The sequence below is a fragment of the Oncorhynchus gorbuscha genome, linkage group LG21 (genome assembly GCF_021184085.1).
Source record: "Oncorhynchus gorbuscha isolate QuinsamMale2020 ecotype Even-year linkage group LG21, OgorEven_v1.0, whole genome shotgun sequence".
Lineage (NCBI taxonomy): Eukaryota > Metazoa > Chordata > Actinopteri > Salmoniformes > Salmonidae > Oncorhynchus > Oncorhynchus gorbuscha.
Window position 1 is genome coordinate 54,013,033 of NC_060193.1, and position 17,210 is coordinate 54,030,242.

General features: G+C 39.9%; 1 protein-coding gene across 12 annotated transcripts in view; it reads left to right on the forward strand.

The window, feature by feature from the left end:
- Positions 1-248: 248 nt before the first annotated feature.
- Positions 249-17,210, forward strand: part of LOC124007886 (TRAF2 and NCK-interacting protein kinase-like) — a 66,603-nt gene continuing 49,641 nt past the window's right edge. For all 12 annotated transcript variants that reach the window (XM_046318718.1, XM_046318719.1, XM_046318720.1 and 9 more), the window contains exons 1-2: positions 249-655; positions 5,373-5,438. In XM_046318718.1, the coding sequence (XP_046174674.1) occupies positions 599-655; positions 5,373-5,438 (123 nt within the window). In that variant the 5' untranslated portion in view covers positions 249-598. The remainder of the gene's footprint in view (positions 656-5,372; positions 5,439-17,210) is intronic.

The window sequence follows — 17,210 nt, forward strand, 5'->3', positions numbered from 1 at the left end:
GTTTTTATTTAGAAATCCCTTTTACAAAAAGTCCCATTTTACATAACATCATTACTAAATTTTAGACAAACCAGTTACCACACCCCGGTGTCAGGGATGGCTTACTCTGGAAATTCCTTTGGTCTCTACCGAGTTCAAATAATTCAATTGGGCAATCCTCTGGAGTGGGCGTGGTTTACAGATTTGCCCCGCCCGCGGTGTCTTTGATTGACATTGCTCAAGAGCATCTGCAGCCAGCAAACCGTGAGTTCTCGCTCTGTCTGTTGAAGAGACATGGATTTGGTGCTGCTGCTGATCATGTTCACTTCCCGTTATAGTCACACACCAACATCTCTGCTCTAGCAGGCTTTTTTAACGTCGGTCACCTCTAAACCTACTGACAAACGGGGATATATTATATGCTCTCTTTTTTTTATTTTCTCTCTCTTTCGGTCTCAGTCGCAATCTCTCGATCGCTTATCGGTGAGAAAGAGGTAGGCAGGCTTGTTTCCCCGTGGAAGAGGGCAGCCTATAGCGGGGGCCAAGGGCATTTACTCCGTGATCTCGTTGTCTGGATGGTTTCTGATTCTGGTGATTTTTATAATATTTAATTTGAATCATGGCGACTGATTCCCCTGCCCGGAGTCTGGATGAGATCGACCTGTCTGCTCTACGGGTAAGATAAACCCGGATCTACATTATGTATCTGTTTCAGTATCAGAGATGGCTACTACTCTCTCTCTCTGTGTGTCTCTGTGTCTCTGTCTCTCTCTCTGTGTCTCTCTCTCTGTGTCTCTCTCTCTGTCTCTCTCTCTCTCTCTCTCTCTCTCTCTCTCTCTCTCTCTCTCTCTCTCTCTCTCTCTCTCTCTCTCTCTCTCTCTCTCTCTCTCTCTCTCTCTGTGTGAGAGAGAGAGAGACAACGCTTCTAAAATGGGTCAAATTCCACATCCCTCCCTACAGCCACCAACATGGCAGACTGGCCTACCGATGTTTGTACATGAGCAAAACATATCCGAAAATCGAATTGTGCAGAGGCCTATAAAGCGCTGTTCATAGCCTAATGGCAGGTGGTTATACAATGTAACACAACAGAGGAACATACTCAGTGGAAAAACGTCAAACAAGTGTTTCTCTTTCGGCTGATTTACTAACGATTTAGCAAGGTAAACAATGGTAGGTATGAAATGGCATGACAGCATAGCAGTGTAATCTGATGTCATGCGGGGGGGGGGGGGGGGTACGCGGTGCTTCGGTGGTCTCGGTTTTTAGGTCTGAATATGTCGCTTTCATTGAGCCAGTCCGCGGTGGAATGTAGCCTACACACACACACACAAACACGGCATGTTAATATGAGTCTACCAAAACAGCCTGGTAGCTTTCATGGGCATTTACTGTATGTATACATTATACATTAAGGCATTCATGCAAACTGTGTGTGTGTGTGTGTGTGTGTGTGTGTGTGTGTGTGTGTGTGTGTGTGTGTGTGTGTGTGTGTGTGTGTGTGTGTGTGTGTGTGTGTGTGTGTGTGTGTGTGTGTGTGTGTGTGTGTGCGTGAACAACAAATGTCACTCACTGTTAAACATGGGTAGAGAGAGTCCTCTACAAAGGATACTATTAAATAATCACTAAGTATCTATTTACATATAATACTGTATATTGTCTATTTTACATTACCTTGATATATTGAATATGCCAATATGGTTATATGTTGGTATAACCATCAGTGTAGATGCTAAACTCTGCTAAGCCAGTAATGCTAGTGGCTAGGATACCTGTAGACTGTGTTGTCTGTGTACTCTTAGGAAAAATGATTCCAAATGGGTTCTGCGGCTGTCCCCATAGGAGAACCCTTTTTGTTTCCAGGTAGAACCCTTTTTGGTTGCAGGTATAACTGTGTTGGTTTCCATGTAGAACCCTGTGTGGAAAGGGTTCTACATGGAAACCAAACGGGTTGTACCTGCAACCAAAATTGATTATTCAAAGGTTTCTCCTATGGGGACAGACAAAGAACCCTTTATGGTTCTAAATTGCAATTTATTTTCTAAGAGTGTAGACTGGGTCTATACGCTACTGTTACTGCACTCTCTGGTTACTTCGTGAACCCTGAGAAAAGACACACACACACACTGCATGATGGATACACCTACTCTGCAAGATGCTGTGTGTGTGTTTGCATTTGTTTGTGTGTGTGTGTGGTCAGGTACTGTGTATAGATATAAGCTATGACCCACAGACAGCTACACAGACTAGTATAAAGGATGATAGGCAGTTTTTTCATGTCATTATAGAATCTCCATTACATAACAGAACTCACAATAAATCAAATCAAATCAAATCAAATTCTATTTGTCTCATACACATGGTTAGCAGATGTTAATGCGATTGTAGTGAAATGCTTGTGCTTCTAGTTCCGACAATGCAGTAATAACCAACAAGTAATCTAACTAACAATTCCAAAACTACTGTCTTATACACAGTGTAAGGGGATAAAGAATATGTACATAAAGATATATGAATGAGTGATGGTACAGAGCAGCATGACATAGTACTGTACATATAGGGAGCCATTTGACATCCCGGGTTGCCAGATTGGGTTGGTGTCATGGTAAGGATGAGGGCAGAGTCAGGTTTGACATTTTGGTAGAGGGCAGAGCCAGTCTATAGCTGAACTCTACAGTAGCATGTTGAGGTTGCCAGGTTGGACAGAGCAAGTCTAGACCTGAGCTGTACAGTAGCATGATTAATAATAATAATAATAATAATAATAATAATAATATAATAATATATGCCATTTAGCAGACGCTTTTATCCAAAGCGACTTACAGTCATGTGTGCATACATTCTACGTATGGGTGGTCCCGGGGATCGAACCCACTACCCTGGCGTTACAAGCGCCATGCTCTACCAACTGAGCTACAGAAGGACCACCATTAGTTGCCAGGTTGGGCAGAGCCAGTCTAGCTGAGTTGTACAGTGGCCTGTTCAGGTTGTGCAGAGCCAGTCTAGCTGAGATGTACAGTGGCCTATTGAGGTTGCCAGGTTGGGCAGAGCCAGTCTAGCTGAGCTGTACAGTGGCCTGTGTGGATTACAGTTCTCCACCAGTCAGTCGCAGACATTAATCCACTGGTTAGTGGGTCACTGGCTAGACTGGCCTAGGAACCGCTGGACAGACGAGTGTGTGTGTGTGTTGGGAAATCCTGACTGAGAAGTGGTTAGAGAATTGGTGATACAGCACACCCACACGCACAGTCAGAAGCCAGGCAGTCAGCTGATGACATCAACAGACAACAGATCAGCAGGACAGCACTGACCACACACTCAGTCACTCACACACACACACACACACACACACACACACACACACACACACACACACACACACACACACACACACACACACACACACACACACACACACACACACACACACACACAGGACAGCACTGACCACACACTCCGTCACTCACACACACACACACACACACACACACACACACACACACACACACACACACACACACACACACACACACACACACACACACACACACACACACACACACACACACACACACACACACACACACACACACACACACACACACATAGGTGTAGGGTGAGGAGCTGATGAATGAGAGAGACAAAGAAAAAGGGGGAACGAGGAAGGGAGAGAGAACTAGATGGAGAGTGAGAGAAAGAGAGAAAGAGAGAGATTGAGTGCCAGTTATGTCACAGATGACACCCTATCCTCCATTACTTTTGGCCAGAGCACTAGCCGTTATATAGAGGACACTCTCAACCTAAACCCACCTACGCCCCAGAACTGACCAACGAGCATATTATTCATGAACTATCTGGGCGTGTTGTACTCAAATGTCTCCCCCTGTATGTGTCTGGGTGACCTAATTTCCCGCTGAGCCACAAGACCCCCTTATTCACACTCTTTCCGTAGCCACACACACACACACACACACACACTTTAGAGACATAGAGTTTGAAGAATGTATACAAGGCCTCACGAGGAGCTGAACAGAGAATAAGATTCATCAGCAGAGAGAGAACATTTGTGTGAGTCATCCGGTACAGTAGAGTCCTTCTCTCATGACAGTGGTTGTTTAGATAGGACCAGTTACAACGTGACTCCCATAATCCACTAACCTGCTATAATCTAATCATCTCACACACAACCTGTGAGCCCATTCTGTTGTATTAAATAGTCATGATATAACGGACACTTTTCTATCAGTTAGCCTGAGGATATGAATGAACTGGAGCAGCAACAACACTCTGTTAGACTCTGTACACACACACACACACACACACACACACACACACACACACACACACACACACACACACACACACACACACACACACACACACACACACACACACACACACACACACACACACACACACACACACACACACACACACACACACACACACACACACACACACACACACACTTAGACACACTTGATCACTAATTATTGTGTGGGCTTGTTTAGAAGAGTGAGTGTTTCTGTGTTTCTCATTGTACCACAGTAGGTAAAGAAGGGAAGAACAGATGAGGAGATGAGAGAGAACATAAAAGAGAGTAGAAGTGCCACAGTGGTGCTTAGATACTGCTGGAATGAGAGATGGAGGGAGAGACGGATGGAGAGTAAAACCACCACAGCCAAAAGGCTCAAGTCTGTTGGAGTGAGAGAGCGATGGAGAGAGAGAGAGAGAATAAAAGAGAGTATGACAGTGCCATAGCATTTCTCAGAGACGGGCTGGAATGAGAGAGAACGAGAGAACTAAACTGTGTGAGCTACATATGCCTACTCAGGCTGGCTGGAGATGAATGGAGAGAGAAAGAGAGAGAGAGTTGAAGTGAGAGAAGAGAGTGAAAGAGAGAGTGAGGGCTACAGAGGGGGGAGTTGAATTCCAGCTATTGTTGGAATGCCTTAGCAACACAGCAAAGTGTGTGTGTGTGTGTGTGTGTCTGTCTGTGTGTGTTTGTAAGGTCACTGGGTTCTCTGCTGGGGTCTAGCGATTCCTCTTGTAAACTCCACTGTCTAGTAAGCTGATCGTTATGAAGCCACTTTAGATTGGTATCGACAGTAGCAATCTATTAGCATCAGCTAGCTTCAAGCTAACTTTCTTTTGCCTATCTCTGGTGGCTAGCATCAAGCTAACTGTCTATATGTTTTGGGGCTGGCATCAAACTAACTGTCTATATGTGCTTGCATCAACATAACAGTCTATCTGTCTGGGGTGGGGACTAGCATCAAGCTAACAGTCTATAGCTTATGCCTGGGGGCTAGCATCAAGCTAACACCTCTATAACTGCCAGCTTCGAGCTAAATGTCTGTTTGCTCTGTGACTCTGAATCTGTCTCTCTTCAGGACCCAGCAGGAATCTTTGAGCTGGTGGAGTTGGTGGGCAATGGAACCTACGGACAGGTGTACAAGGTAAGACATACACTTCTTTCTCTCCCCCCAGGTCTCCCTCTCTCCCCCCTGGTCTCCCTCTCTCCCCCTGGTCTCCCTCTCTCCCCCCTGGTCTCCCTCTCTCCCCCTGGTCTCCCTCTCCCCCTGGTCTCCCTCTCTCCCCCTAGTCTCCCTCTCTACCCCCTGGTCTCCCTCTCTCCCCCTGGTCTCCCTCTCTCCCCCTGGTCTCCCTCTCTCTCACCCCTGGTCTCCCTCTCTCCCCCTGGTCTCCCTCTCTCCCCCTGATCTCCCTCTCTCCCCCTGGTCTCCCTCTCTCCCCCCTGGTCTCCCTCTCCCCCTATCTCTTATCAGTAGGAAACAGTCATTTGTATCTGACAAGATGCAGAGGGATGTATATGTCAGGACACAGGATGTGACTGAGCGATTTCCCGTCTCTGCCTCTGTCAGGGGTTTATGTTTGATTGGCGTAATGGTGGCTCGGGGTCTCAGTTGCTCCAGTGTGAGCCCAAGTGTCACTGTCTTTTTTTACAAACCTCCTTTCCTCTCCTCTCCTTTCGTTTCCTCTCCTTTCTTTATCTGTCCTCTCCTCTCCCGTGAAGTCATTCCTTTATAGATGCACCTTTGAATATGTTGTTTCAACTGTGTTCATTAGAGATGGGAATTGCCAGGGACCTTGCGATATGATATTATCACCATACTTAGGTGCCGATGCGATGTGTATTGTGATTCTCACGATTCTATATGTATCGTGATTCGATACTGTGATTTTATTGCGATTCGATGTTCCAGACATATTGCTCACCATATGTCTGCTGCAGGGAGACGAGGGACAAGAGCCACGAGAAAACCAAATCAAAGTCACCGAAATAAAAGTGCTGAAAACAAATTGGCTCCCAATTTAAAATCAGATGGATAACAAGCTATGAAGGTAATATACTGGGTTTTTGGTGCAGGTACAGGTACAGCCAACTCGCACAAAAATAATGTTGCGATATTGTCCAAACGTTACGATCCAAAAATAATATCCTGATTATGTAACTGTATCAATATTTCCCCCCCGTCACTAGTGTTCATGTTTGTGTATAATGGACTAGTGTGTGTGTGAAGGTCATGTTGGAATGGGGAGTAGAGTTGTGCTCTGATTGGATAAACAAAAGAGGTCAGCTAGAGGTCAACACTGTTAGCCACAGATAACGTTTGACAGCCTCTTCCGTATGTGTGTGTGTGTTTCTGTGCATTTGTGAGAGAAAATGCGCAAGAGTGGTGTTTCTGTGAGACTTGCATCTTGTGCATGTGTGTTTGTGTGTCTGCGCGTGCTTGTGTGTGTGGGGTGTGTGAGAGTTATGTGAGTTCAGTTATTGCTGACGATGCTCTCTGACTGAAAGTCACGCCTCATTTGCTGGATGACATTCAGCCTGTCTACTGTAATACACTATACACTACTAATACACTATAGCCATATAGGCCCACTGCAATATACTGTAGTAAATACTAACCCTAACCATGTCTACTGTAATAAATCAAATCAAATCAAATGTATTTATATAGCCCTTCGTACATCAGCTGATATCTCAAAGTGCTGTACAGAAATACACTATACACTACTAATACACTATAGCCATATAGGCCCACTGCAGTATACTGTAGTATATACTAACCTTAACCATGTTTACTGTAATACACTATAGCCATATAGGCCCACTGCAGTACTGCAGTATATTGTAGTATATACTAACCCTAACCCTGTCTACTGTAATATACTATAGCCATATAGGCCCACTGCTGTACTGCAGTATACTGTAGTATATACTAACCCTGTCTACTGCAGTATACTGTAGTATATACTAACCCTGTCTACTGCAGTTTACTGTAGTATATACAAACCCTGTCTACTGCAGTTTACTGTAATATATACACACCCTGTCTACTGCAATATACTGTAGTATATACTAACCCTGTCTACTGCAGTATACTGTAGTATATACTAACCCTGTCTACTGCAGTATACTGTAGTATATACTAAACCTGTCTACTGCAGTATTCTGTAGTATATACTAACCCTGTCTACCACAGTATACTGTAGTATATACTAAACCTGTCTACTGCAGTATACTGTAGCTGTATCTTTTAACCCCAGTGGAGAGGATCAAAAGTTCCCTGACAACATGAAATAGTGCCTTCACACAGACAGTGTGGTGAAGAAGGCGCAACCGCAGGGCTCTCCAGAGGGTGTTGCGATCTGCCCAACGCATCACCGGGGGCACACAGCACCGGTTGGGTATAATGTGTATATTTATGTTGTGTATATTCAGGGCGCATTTGTAAAATAGTCCAAGGTCTCTATGTTTTCCCTGTTCCAATAAAAGTGACATACAATCAAAATAACGCTAACATCTAGCAACCCAAAGGTTGTTTGTTCGAATTTCATCACGCACAACTTTAGCATTTTAGCTAATTAGCAACCTTGCAAATACTTACTACTTTTTAGTCTTTTCAACTACTTAGCATGCTAGCTAGCCCTAACCTTAACCCTTTAAATGTAACGTTAACCCCTCACCTAGCTAATGTTAGCAACAAAAAATTGGAATTCGTAACATATAGTACGAATTGCAACTCGAAACATATCGTACAAATTGTAAATCGTAACATATCATACGAAATGGATGTGTAGGGCGTGAGATGTGACTGAAATGTTGCATGTGGGGAGAAAGCAGCGCGTTAGAGCGAGAAAGGGTGGAGGAGGAGGCTTGGCTTGAAGCGCTGGGCTTCTTGTTATGACATGTGTTATCTGGATTAGGCTAAGATAATTATATCTACGGAGAAGAGGCTTCTATCAAGTAACTTTAAATGTCCCTTGAACATTCAAAGGCACACTTCCTGCCCTCCAGGACGTCCACAGAACCGGGTGTCACAGGAAGGCCTAGAAGATCATCAAAACCTCAACCACCCGAGCCATGGCCTGTTCACCCCACAACCATCTATTCAAATCAAATCAAAGTTTATTTGTCACGTGTGCCGAATACAACAGGTTTTAGCCTTACAGTGAAATGCTGACTTACTGGCTCTAACCAATGGTGCCAAAAAAAGGTGTGTGTGTGTGTGTGTGTGTGTAGGTAAGTAAAGAAATAAAACAACAGTAAAAATATATTTGAAATAAGAGTAGCAAGGCTATATACAGACACCTGTTAGTCAGGCTTATTGAGGTAGTATGTACATGTAGGTATTGTTAAAGTGACTATGCATATAGGATGAACAGAGAGTAGCAGAAGCGTAAAAGTGGGGTTGGCGGGTGGAGGGACACAATGCAGACAGCCAGGTTAGCCAATGTGCGGGAGCACTGGTTGGTCGGGCCGATTTAGGTCGTATGTACATGAATATATAGTTAAAGTGACCATGCATATAAGATAAACAGAGAGTAGCAGCAGCGTAAAAGAGGGGGAGGGGGGGCACACAATGCATATAGTCTGTGGTTAAAAACTTTTGAGAAGCCTTTTTGTCCTAGACTTGGCACTCCGGTACCGCTTGCCATGCAGTAGTAGAGAGAACAGTCTATGACTGGGGTGGCTGGGGTCTTTGACAATTTTTATGGCCTTCCTCTGACAACGCCTGGTGTAGAGGTCCTGGAGGGCAGTATGCACTACCCTCTGAAGTTCCTTGCGGTCGGAGGCCCGAGCAATTGCTGTACCAGGCAGTGATGCAACCGGTCAGGATGCTCTCGATGTTGCAGCTGTAGAACCTTTTGAGGATCTCAGGACCCATGCCAAATCTTTTTAGTTTCCAGAGGGGGAATATGCTTTGTCGTGCCCTCTTCACGACTGTCTTGGTGTGTTTGGACCAATCTAGTTTGTTGTTGATGTGGACACCAAGGAATTTGAAGCTCTCAACCTGCTCCACTACAGCCCCGTCGATGAGAATAGGGACGTGCTCGGTGCTCCTTTTCCTGTAGTACACAATAATCTCCGTAGTCTTGGTTACATCTAGAAGGCGGAGACAGTACAGGCACTTCCAAGCTGGGACAGAGAGACTGAGAAACCTCTTCTATCTCCAGGCCATGAGACTGTTAAACAGTCACCACTAGCCAGCCTCCGCCCAGGACCCTGCCCTGACACTTAGTCACCTTACTTCACCCTACACCTTAGGGTTATGCCGTATGTACATAGACATGGAACACTAGTCACTTGAATGATGTTTACCTACTGTTTTTCCCACTTCTTACAGTGGGGCAAAAAAGTATTTAGTCAGCCACCAATTGTGCAAGTTCTCCTACTTAAAAAGATGAGAGAGGCCAGTAATTTTCATCATAGGTACACTTCAACTATGACAGACAAAATTAGAAAAAAAATCCAGAAAATCACATTGTTGTAACGGCGTTCGTCTGTTGAAAGAAGAGAGTCGGACTGAAATGCAGCGTGTAGGTTATTCATGACTTTAATGAAGGAATCGCGGTACATGAAATAACTGAAACTAAATACAAAAACATCAGAACAGAACGTGAAACTAATTACAGCCTATCTGGTGACTACAACACTGAGACAGGAACAAACACTCACGAATTACAAAGCGAAACTCAGGCTGTCTAAATACGGTTCCCAATCAGAGACAACGACAAGCACCTGACTCTGATTGAGAATCGCCCCAGGCAGCCAAGCCTAACTAGACACACCCCTAATCAGCCGCGATCCCAAATAATACAAAACCCAATATGAATACAACATATAAACCCATGTCACACCCTGGCTTACCCAAACATATAACAAAAACACAAAATACAATGACCAAGGCGTGACAATTGTAGGATTTTTTATGAATTTATTTGCAAATTATGGTGGAAAATAAGTTAACTGTTAACTGTAATGTACTTTAGTTCATCTCTTTCTACTTAACCTGTAGTGTAGTTAATCTCTTTCTAACTGAACCTGTTAACTGTAATGTACTGTAGTGTTCATCTCTTTCTAACTGAACCTGTTAACTGTAATGTAGTGTAGTTAATCTCTTTCTAACTGAACCTGTTAACTGTAATGTAGTGTAGTTAATCTCTTTATAACTGAACCTGTTAACTGTAATGTAGTGTAGTTCATCTCTTTATAACTGAACCTGTTAACTGTAATGTAGTGTAGTTCATCTCTTTCTAACTGAACCTGTTAAATGTAATGTAGTGTAGTTAATCTCTTTCTAACTGAACCTGTTAACTGTAATGTAGTGTAGTTAATATCTTTCTAACTGAACCTGTTAACTGTAATGTAGTGTAGTTCATCTCTTTCTAACTGAACCTATTAACTGTACTGTAGTGTAGTTCATCTCTTTCTAACTGAACCTGTTAAATGTAATGTAGTGTAGTTAATCTCTTTCTAACTGAACCTGTTATATGTAATGTAGTGTAGTTCATCTCTTTATAACTGAACCTGTTAACTGTAATGTAGTGTAGTTAATCTCTTTCTAACTGAACCTGTTAAATGTAATGTAGTGTAGTTAATCTCTTTCTAACTGAACCTGTTAAATGTAATGTACTGTAGTGTTCATCTCTTTCTAACTGAACCTATTAACTGTAATGTAGTGCAGTTAATCTCTTTCTAACTGAACCTGTTAACTGTAATGTAGTGTAGTTAATCTCTTTCTAACTGAACCTGTTAAATGTAATGTACTGTAGTGTTCATCTCTTTCTAACTGAACCTGTTAACTGTAATGTAGTGTAGTTCATTTCTTTCTAACTGAACCTGTTAAATGTAATGTAGTGTAGTTAATCTCTTTCTAACTGAACCTGTTAACTGTAATGTAGTGTAGTTAATCTCTTTCTAACTGAACCTGTTAACTGTAATGTAGTGTAGTTCATCTCTTTCTAACTGAACCTATTAACTGTAATGTAGTGTAGTGCATCTCTTTCTAACTGAACCTGTTAACTGTAATGTAGTGTAGTTCATCTCTTTCTAACTGAACCTGTTAACTGTAATGTAGTGTAGTTCATCTCTTTCTAACTGAACCTGTTAACTATAATGTAGTGTAGTTCATCTCTTTCTAACTGAACCTGTTAACTCTTTTAGTGTAGTTCATCTCTTTCTAACTGAACCTGTTAACTGTAATGTAGTGTAGTTCATCTCTTTCTAACTGAACCTGTTAACTGTCTTTTAGTGTAGTTCATCTCTTTCTACTTAACCTGTAGTGTAGTTCATCTCTTTCTAACTGAACCTGTTAACTGTAATGTACTGTAGTTCATCTCTTTCTACTTAACCTGTAGTGTAGTTCATCTCTTTCTAACTGAACCTGTTAACTGTAATGTAGTGTAGTTCATCTCTTTCTAACTGAGCCTGTTAACTGTAATGTAGTGTAGTTAATCTATTTCTACTTAAACTTTAGTTTAGTTCATCTCTTTCTAACTGAACCTGTTAACTGTGATGTACTGTAGTTCATTTCTTTCTAACTGAACCTGTTAACTGTAATGTAGTGTAGTTAATCTCTTTCTAACTGAACCTATTAACTGTAATGTAGTGCAGTTAATCTCTTTATAACTGAACCTGTTAACTGTAATGTAGTGTAGTTAATCTCTTTCTAACTGAACCTGTTAAATGTAATGTACTGTAGTGTTCATCTCTTTCTAACTGAACCTGTTAAATGTAATGTAGTGTAGTTCATCTCTTTCTAACTGAACCTGTTAACTGTAATGTAGTGTAGTTCATTTCTTTCTAACTGAACCTGTTAAATGTAATGTAGTGTAGTTAATCTCTTTCTAACTGAACCTGTTAACTGTAATGTAGTGTAGTTAATCTCTTTCTAACTGAACCTGTTAACTGTAATGTAGTGTAGTTCATCTCTTTCTAACTGAACCTGTTAACTATAATGTAGTGTAGTTCATCTCTTTCTAACTGAACCTGTTAACTGTCTTTTAGTGTAGTTCATCTCTTTCTAACTGAACCTGTTAACTGTAATGTAGTGTAGTTAATCTCTTTCTAACTGAACCTGTTAACTGTAATGTAGTGTAGTTCATCTCTTTCTAACCGAACCTATTAACTGTAATGTAGTGTAGTGCATCTCTTTCTAACTGAACCTGTTAACTGTAATGTAGTGTAGTTCATCTCTTTCTACTTAACCTATAGTGTAGTTCATCTCTTTCTAACTGAACCTGTTAACTGTAATGTAGTGTAGTTCATCTCTTTCTACTTAACCTGTAGTGTAGTTCATCTCTTTCTAACTGAACCTGTTAACTGTAATGTAGTGTAGTTCATCTCTTTCTAACTGAACCTGTTAACTGTCTTTTAGTGTAGTTCATCTCTTTCTAACTGAACCTGTTAACTGTAATGTAGTGTAGTTCATCTCTTTCTAACTGAACCTGTTAACTGTAATGTAGTGTAGTTCATCTCTTTCTAACTGAACCTGTTAACTCTTTTAGTGTAGTTCATCTCTTTCTAACTGAACCTGTTAACTGTAATGTAGTGTAGTTCATCTCTTTCTAACTGAACCTGTTAACTGTCTTTTAGTGTAGTTCATCTCTTTCTACTTAACCTGTAGTGTAGTTCATCTCTTTCTAACTGAACCTGTTAACTGTAATGTACTGTAGTTCATCTCTTTCTACTTAACCTGTAGTGTAGTTCATCTCTTTCTAACTGAACCTGTTAACTGTAATGTAGTGTAGTTCATCTCTTTCTAACTGAGCCTGTTAACTGTAATGTAGTGTAGTTAATCTATTTCTACTTAAACTTTAGTTTAGTTCATCTCTTTCTAACTGAACCTGTTAACTGTGATGTACTGTAGTTCATTTCTTTCTAACTGAACCTGTTAACTGTAATGTAGTGTAGTTAATCTCTTTCTAACTGAACCTATTAACTGTAATGTAGTGCAGTTAATCTCTTTATAACTGAACCTGTTAACTGTAATGTAGTGTAGTTAATCTCTTTCTAACTGAACCTGTTAAATGTAATGTACTGGATTGTTAATCTCTTTCTAACTGAACCTGTTAACTGTAATGTACTGTAGTGTTCATCTCTTTCTAACTGAACCTGTTAAATGTAATGTAGTGTAGTTCATCTCTTTCTAACTGAACCTGTTAACTGTAATGTAGTGTAGTTCATTTCTTTCTAACTGAACCTGTTAAATGTAATGTAGTGTAGTTAATCTCTTTCTAACTGAACCTGTTAACTGTAATGTAGTGTAGTTAATCTCTTTCTAACTGAACCTGTTAACTGTAATGTAGTGTAGTTCATCTCTTTCTAACTGAACCTGTTAACTATAATGTAGTGTAGTTCATCTCTTTCTAACTGAACCTGTTAACTGTCTTTTAGTGTAGTTCATCTCTTTCTAACTGAACCTGTTAACTGTAATGTAGTGTAGTTAATCTCTTTCTAACTGAACCTGTTAACTGTAATGTAGTGTAGTTCATCTCTTTCTAACCGAACCTATTAACTGTAATGTAGTGTAGTGCATCTCTTTCTAACTGAACCTGTTAACTGTAATGTAGTGTAGTTCATCTCTTTCTACTTAACCTATAGTGTAGTTCATCTCTTTCTAACTGAACCTGTTAACTGTAATGTAGTGTAGTTCATCTCTTTCTACTTAACCTGTAGTGTAGTTCATCTCTTTCTAACTGAACCTGTTAACTGTAATGTAGTGTAGTTCATCTCTTTCTAACTGAACCTGTTAACTGTCTTTTAGTGTAGTTCATCTCTTTCTAACTGAACCTGTTAACTGTAATGTAGTGTAGTTCATCTCTTTCTAACTGAACCTGTTAACTGTAATGTAGTGTAGTTCATCTCTTTCTAACTGAACCTGTTAACTATAATGTAGTGTAGTTCATCTCTTTCTAACTGAGCCTGTTAACTGTAATGTAGTGTAGTTAATCTATTTCTACTTAAACTTTAGTTTAGTTCATCTCTTTCTAACTGAACCTGTTAACTGTGATGTACTGTAGTTCATTTCTTTCTAACTGAACCTGTTAACTGTAATGTAGTGTAGTTAATCTCTTTCTAACTGAACCTATTAACTGTAATGTAGTGCAGTTAATCTCTTTATAACTGAACCTGTTAACTGTAATGTAGTGTAGTTAATCTCTTTCTAACTGAACCTGTTAAATGTAATGTACTGGATTGTTCATCTCTTTCTAACTGAACCTGTTAACTGTAATGTAGTGTAGTTCATCTCTTTCTAACTGAACCTGTTAACTGTGTTTTAGTGTAGTTCATCTCTTTCTAACTGAACCTGTTAACTGTAATGTAGTGCAGTTAATCTCTTTCTAACTGAACCTGTTAACTGTAATGTAGTGTAGTTAATCTCTTTCTAACTGAACCTGTTAAATGTAATGAACTGTAGTGTTCATCTCTTTCTAACTGAACCTGTTAACTGTAATGTAGTGTAGTTCATCTCTTTCTAACTGAACCTGTTAAATGTAATGCAGTGTAGTTAATCTCTTTCTAACTGAACCTGTTAAATGTAATGTAGTGTAGTTAATCTCTTTATAACTGAACCTGTTAACTGTAATGTAGTGCAGTTAATCTCTTTCTAACTGAACCTGTTAACTGTAATGTAGTGTAGTTAATCTCTTTCTAACTGAACCTGTTAAATGTAATGTACTGTAGTGTTCATCTCTTTCTAACTGAACCTGTTAACTGTAATGTAGTGTTGTTCATCTCTTTCTAACTGAACCTGTTAAATGTAATGTAGTGTAGTTAATCTCTTTCTAACTGAAACTGTTAACTGTAATGTAGTGTAGTTCATCTCTTTCTAACTGAACCTGTTAACTATAATGTAGTGTAGTTCATCTCTTTCTAACTGAACCTGTTAACTGTAATGTAGTGTAGTTCATCTCTTTCTACTTAACCTGTAGTGTAGTTCATCTCTTTCTAACTGAACCTGTTAACTGTAATGTACTGTAGTTCATCTCTTTCTACTTAACCTGTAGTGTAGTTCATCTCTTTCTAACTGAACCTGTTAAGTGTAATGTCGTGTAGTTCATCTCTTTCTAACTGAACCTGTTAAATGTAATGTAGTGTAGTTAATCTCTTTCTAACTGAACCTGTTAACTGTAATGTAGTGTAGTTCATCTCTTTCTAACTGAACCTGTTAAATGTAATGTAGTGTAGTTAATCTCTTTCTAACTGAAACTGTTAACTGTAATGTAGTGTAGTTCATCTCTTTCTAACTGAACCTGTTAACTATAATGTAGTGGAGTTCATCTCTTTCTAACTGAACCTGTTAACTGTAATGTAGTGTAGTTCATCTCTTTCTACTTAACCTGTAGTGTAGTTCATCTCTTTCTAACTGAACCTGTTAACTGTAATGTACTGTAGTTCATCTCTTTCTACTTAACCTGTAGTGTAGTTCATCTCTTTCTAACTGAACCTGTTAAGTGTAATGTCGTGTAGTTCATCTCTTTCTAACTGAACATGTTAACTGTAATGTAGTGTAGTTCATCTCTTTCTAACTGAACCTGTTAAATGTAATGTAGTGTAGTTAATCTATTTCTAACTGAACCTGTTAACTGTAATGTAGTGTAGTTCATCTCTTTCTAACTGAACCTGTTAACTGTAATGTAGTGTAGTTCATCTCTTTCTAACTGAACCTGTTAAATGTAATGTAGTGTAGTTAATCTCTTTCTAACTCAACCTGTTAACTGTAATGTAGTGTAGTTCATCTCTTTCTAACTGAACCTGTTAACTGTAATGTAGTGTAGTTCATCTCTTTCTAACTGAACCTGTTAACTATAATGTAGTGTAGTTCATCTGTTTCTAACTGAACCTGTTAACTGTAAGGTAGTGTAGTTCATCTCTTTCTAACTGAACCTGTTAACTGTCTTTTAGTGTAGTTCATCTCTTTCTACCTGAACCTGTTACATGTAGTGTAGTTAATCTCTTTCTAACTGAACCTGTTAACTGTCTTTTAGTGTAGTTCATCTCTTTCTAACTGAACCTGTTAACTGTAATGTAGTGTAGTTCATCTCTTTCTAACTGAACCTGTTAACTGTAAGGTAGTGTAGTTCATCTCTTTCTAACTGAACCTGTTAACTGTCTTTTAGTGTAGTTCATCTCTTTCTACCTGAACCTGTTACATGTAGTGTAGTTAATCTCTTTCTAACTGAACCTGTTAACTGTAATGTAGTGTAGTTCATCTCTTTCTAACTGAACCTGTTAAATGTAATGTAGTGTAGTTAATCTCTTTCTAACTGAACCTGTTAACTGTAATGTAGTGTAGTTCATCTCTTTCTAACTGAACCTGTTAAATGTAATGTAGTGTAGTTCATCTCTTTCTAACTGAACCTGTTAACTGTAATGTAGTGTAGTTCATCTCTTTCTAACTGAACCTGTTAACTGTCTTTTAGTGTAGTTCATCTCTTTCTAACTGAACCTGTTAACTGTAATGTAGTGTAGTTCATCTCTTTCTAACTGAACCAGTTAACTATAATGTAGTGTAGTTCATCTCTTTCTAACTGAACCTGTTAACTGTAATGTAGTGTAGTTCATCTCTTTCTAACTGAACCTGTTAACTGTCTTTTAGTGTAGTTCATCTCTTTCTAACTGAACCTGTTAACTGTCTTTTAGTGTAGTTCATTTCTTTCTAACTGAACCTGTTAACTGTAATGTAGTGTAGTTCATCTCTTTCTAACTGAACCTGTTAACTGTAATGTAGTGTAGTCTCTTGTTTCTTCTTCTCCCTTGGTATCCAAGATCCATCAACACTCCCTCTTTCTACCTCTCTCTCTCTGTTATTCTCTCTCTCTCCCTTGCAAACTAAGGTGATTTTGGGAATCCATCCATCCATGTCTCTCTCTCTCTCTCTCTCTCTCTCTCTCTCTCTCTCTCTCTCTCTCTCTCT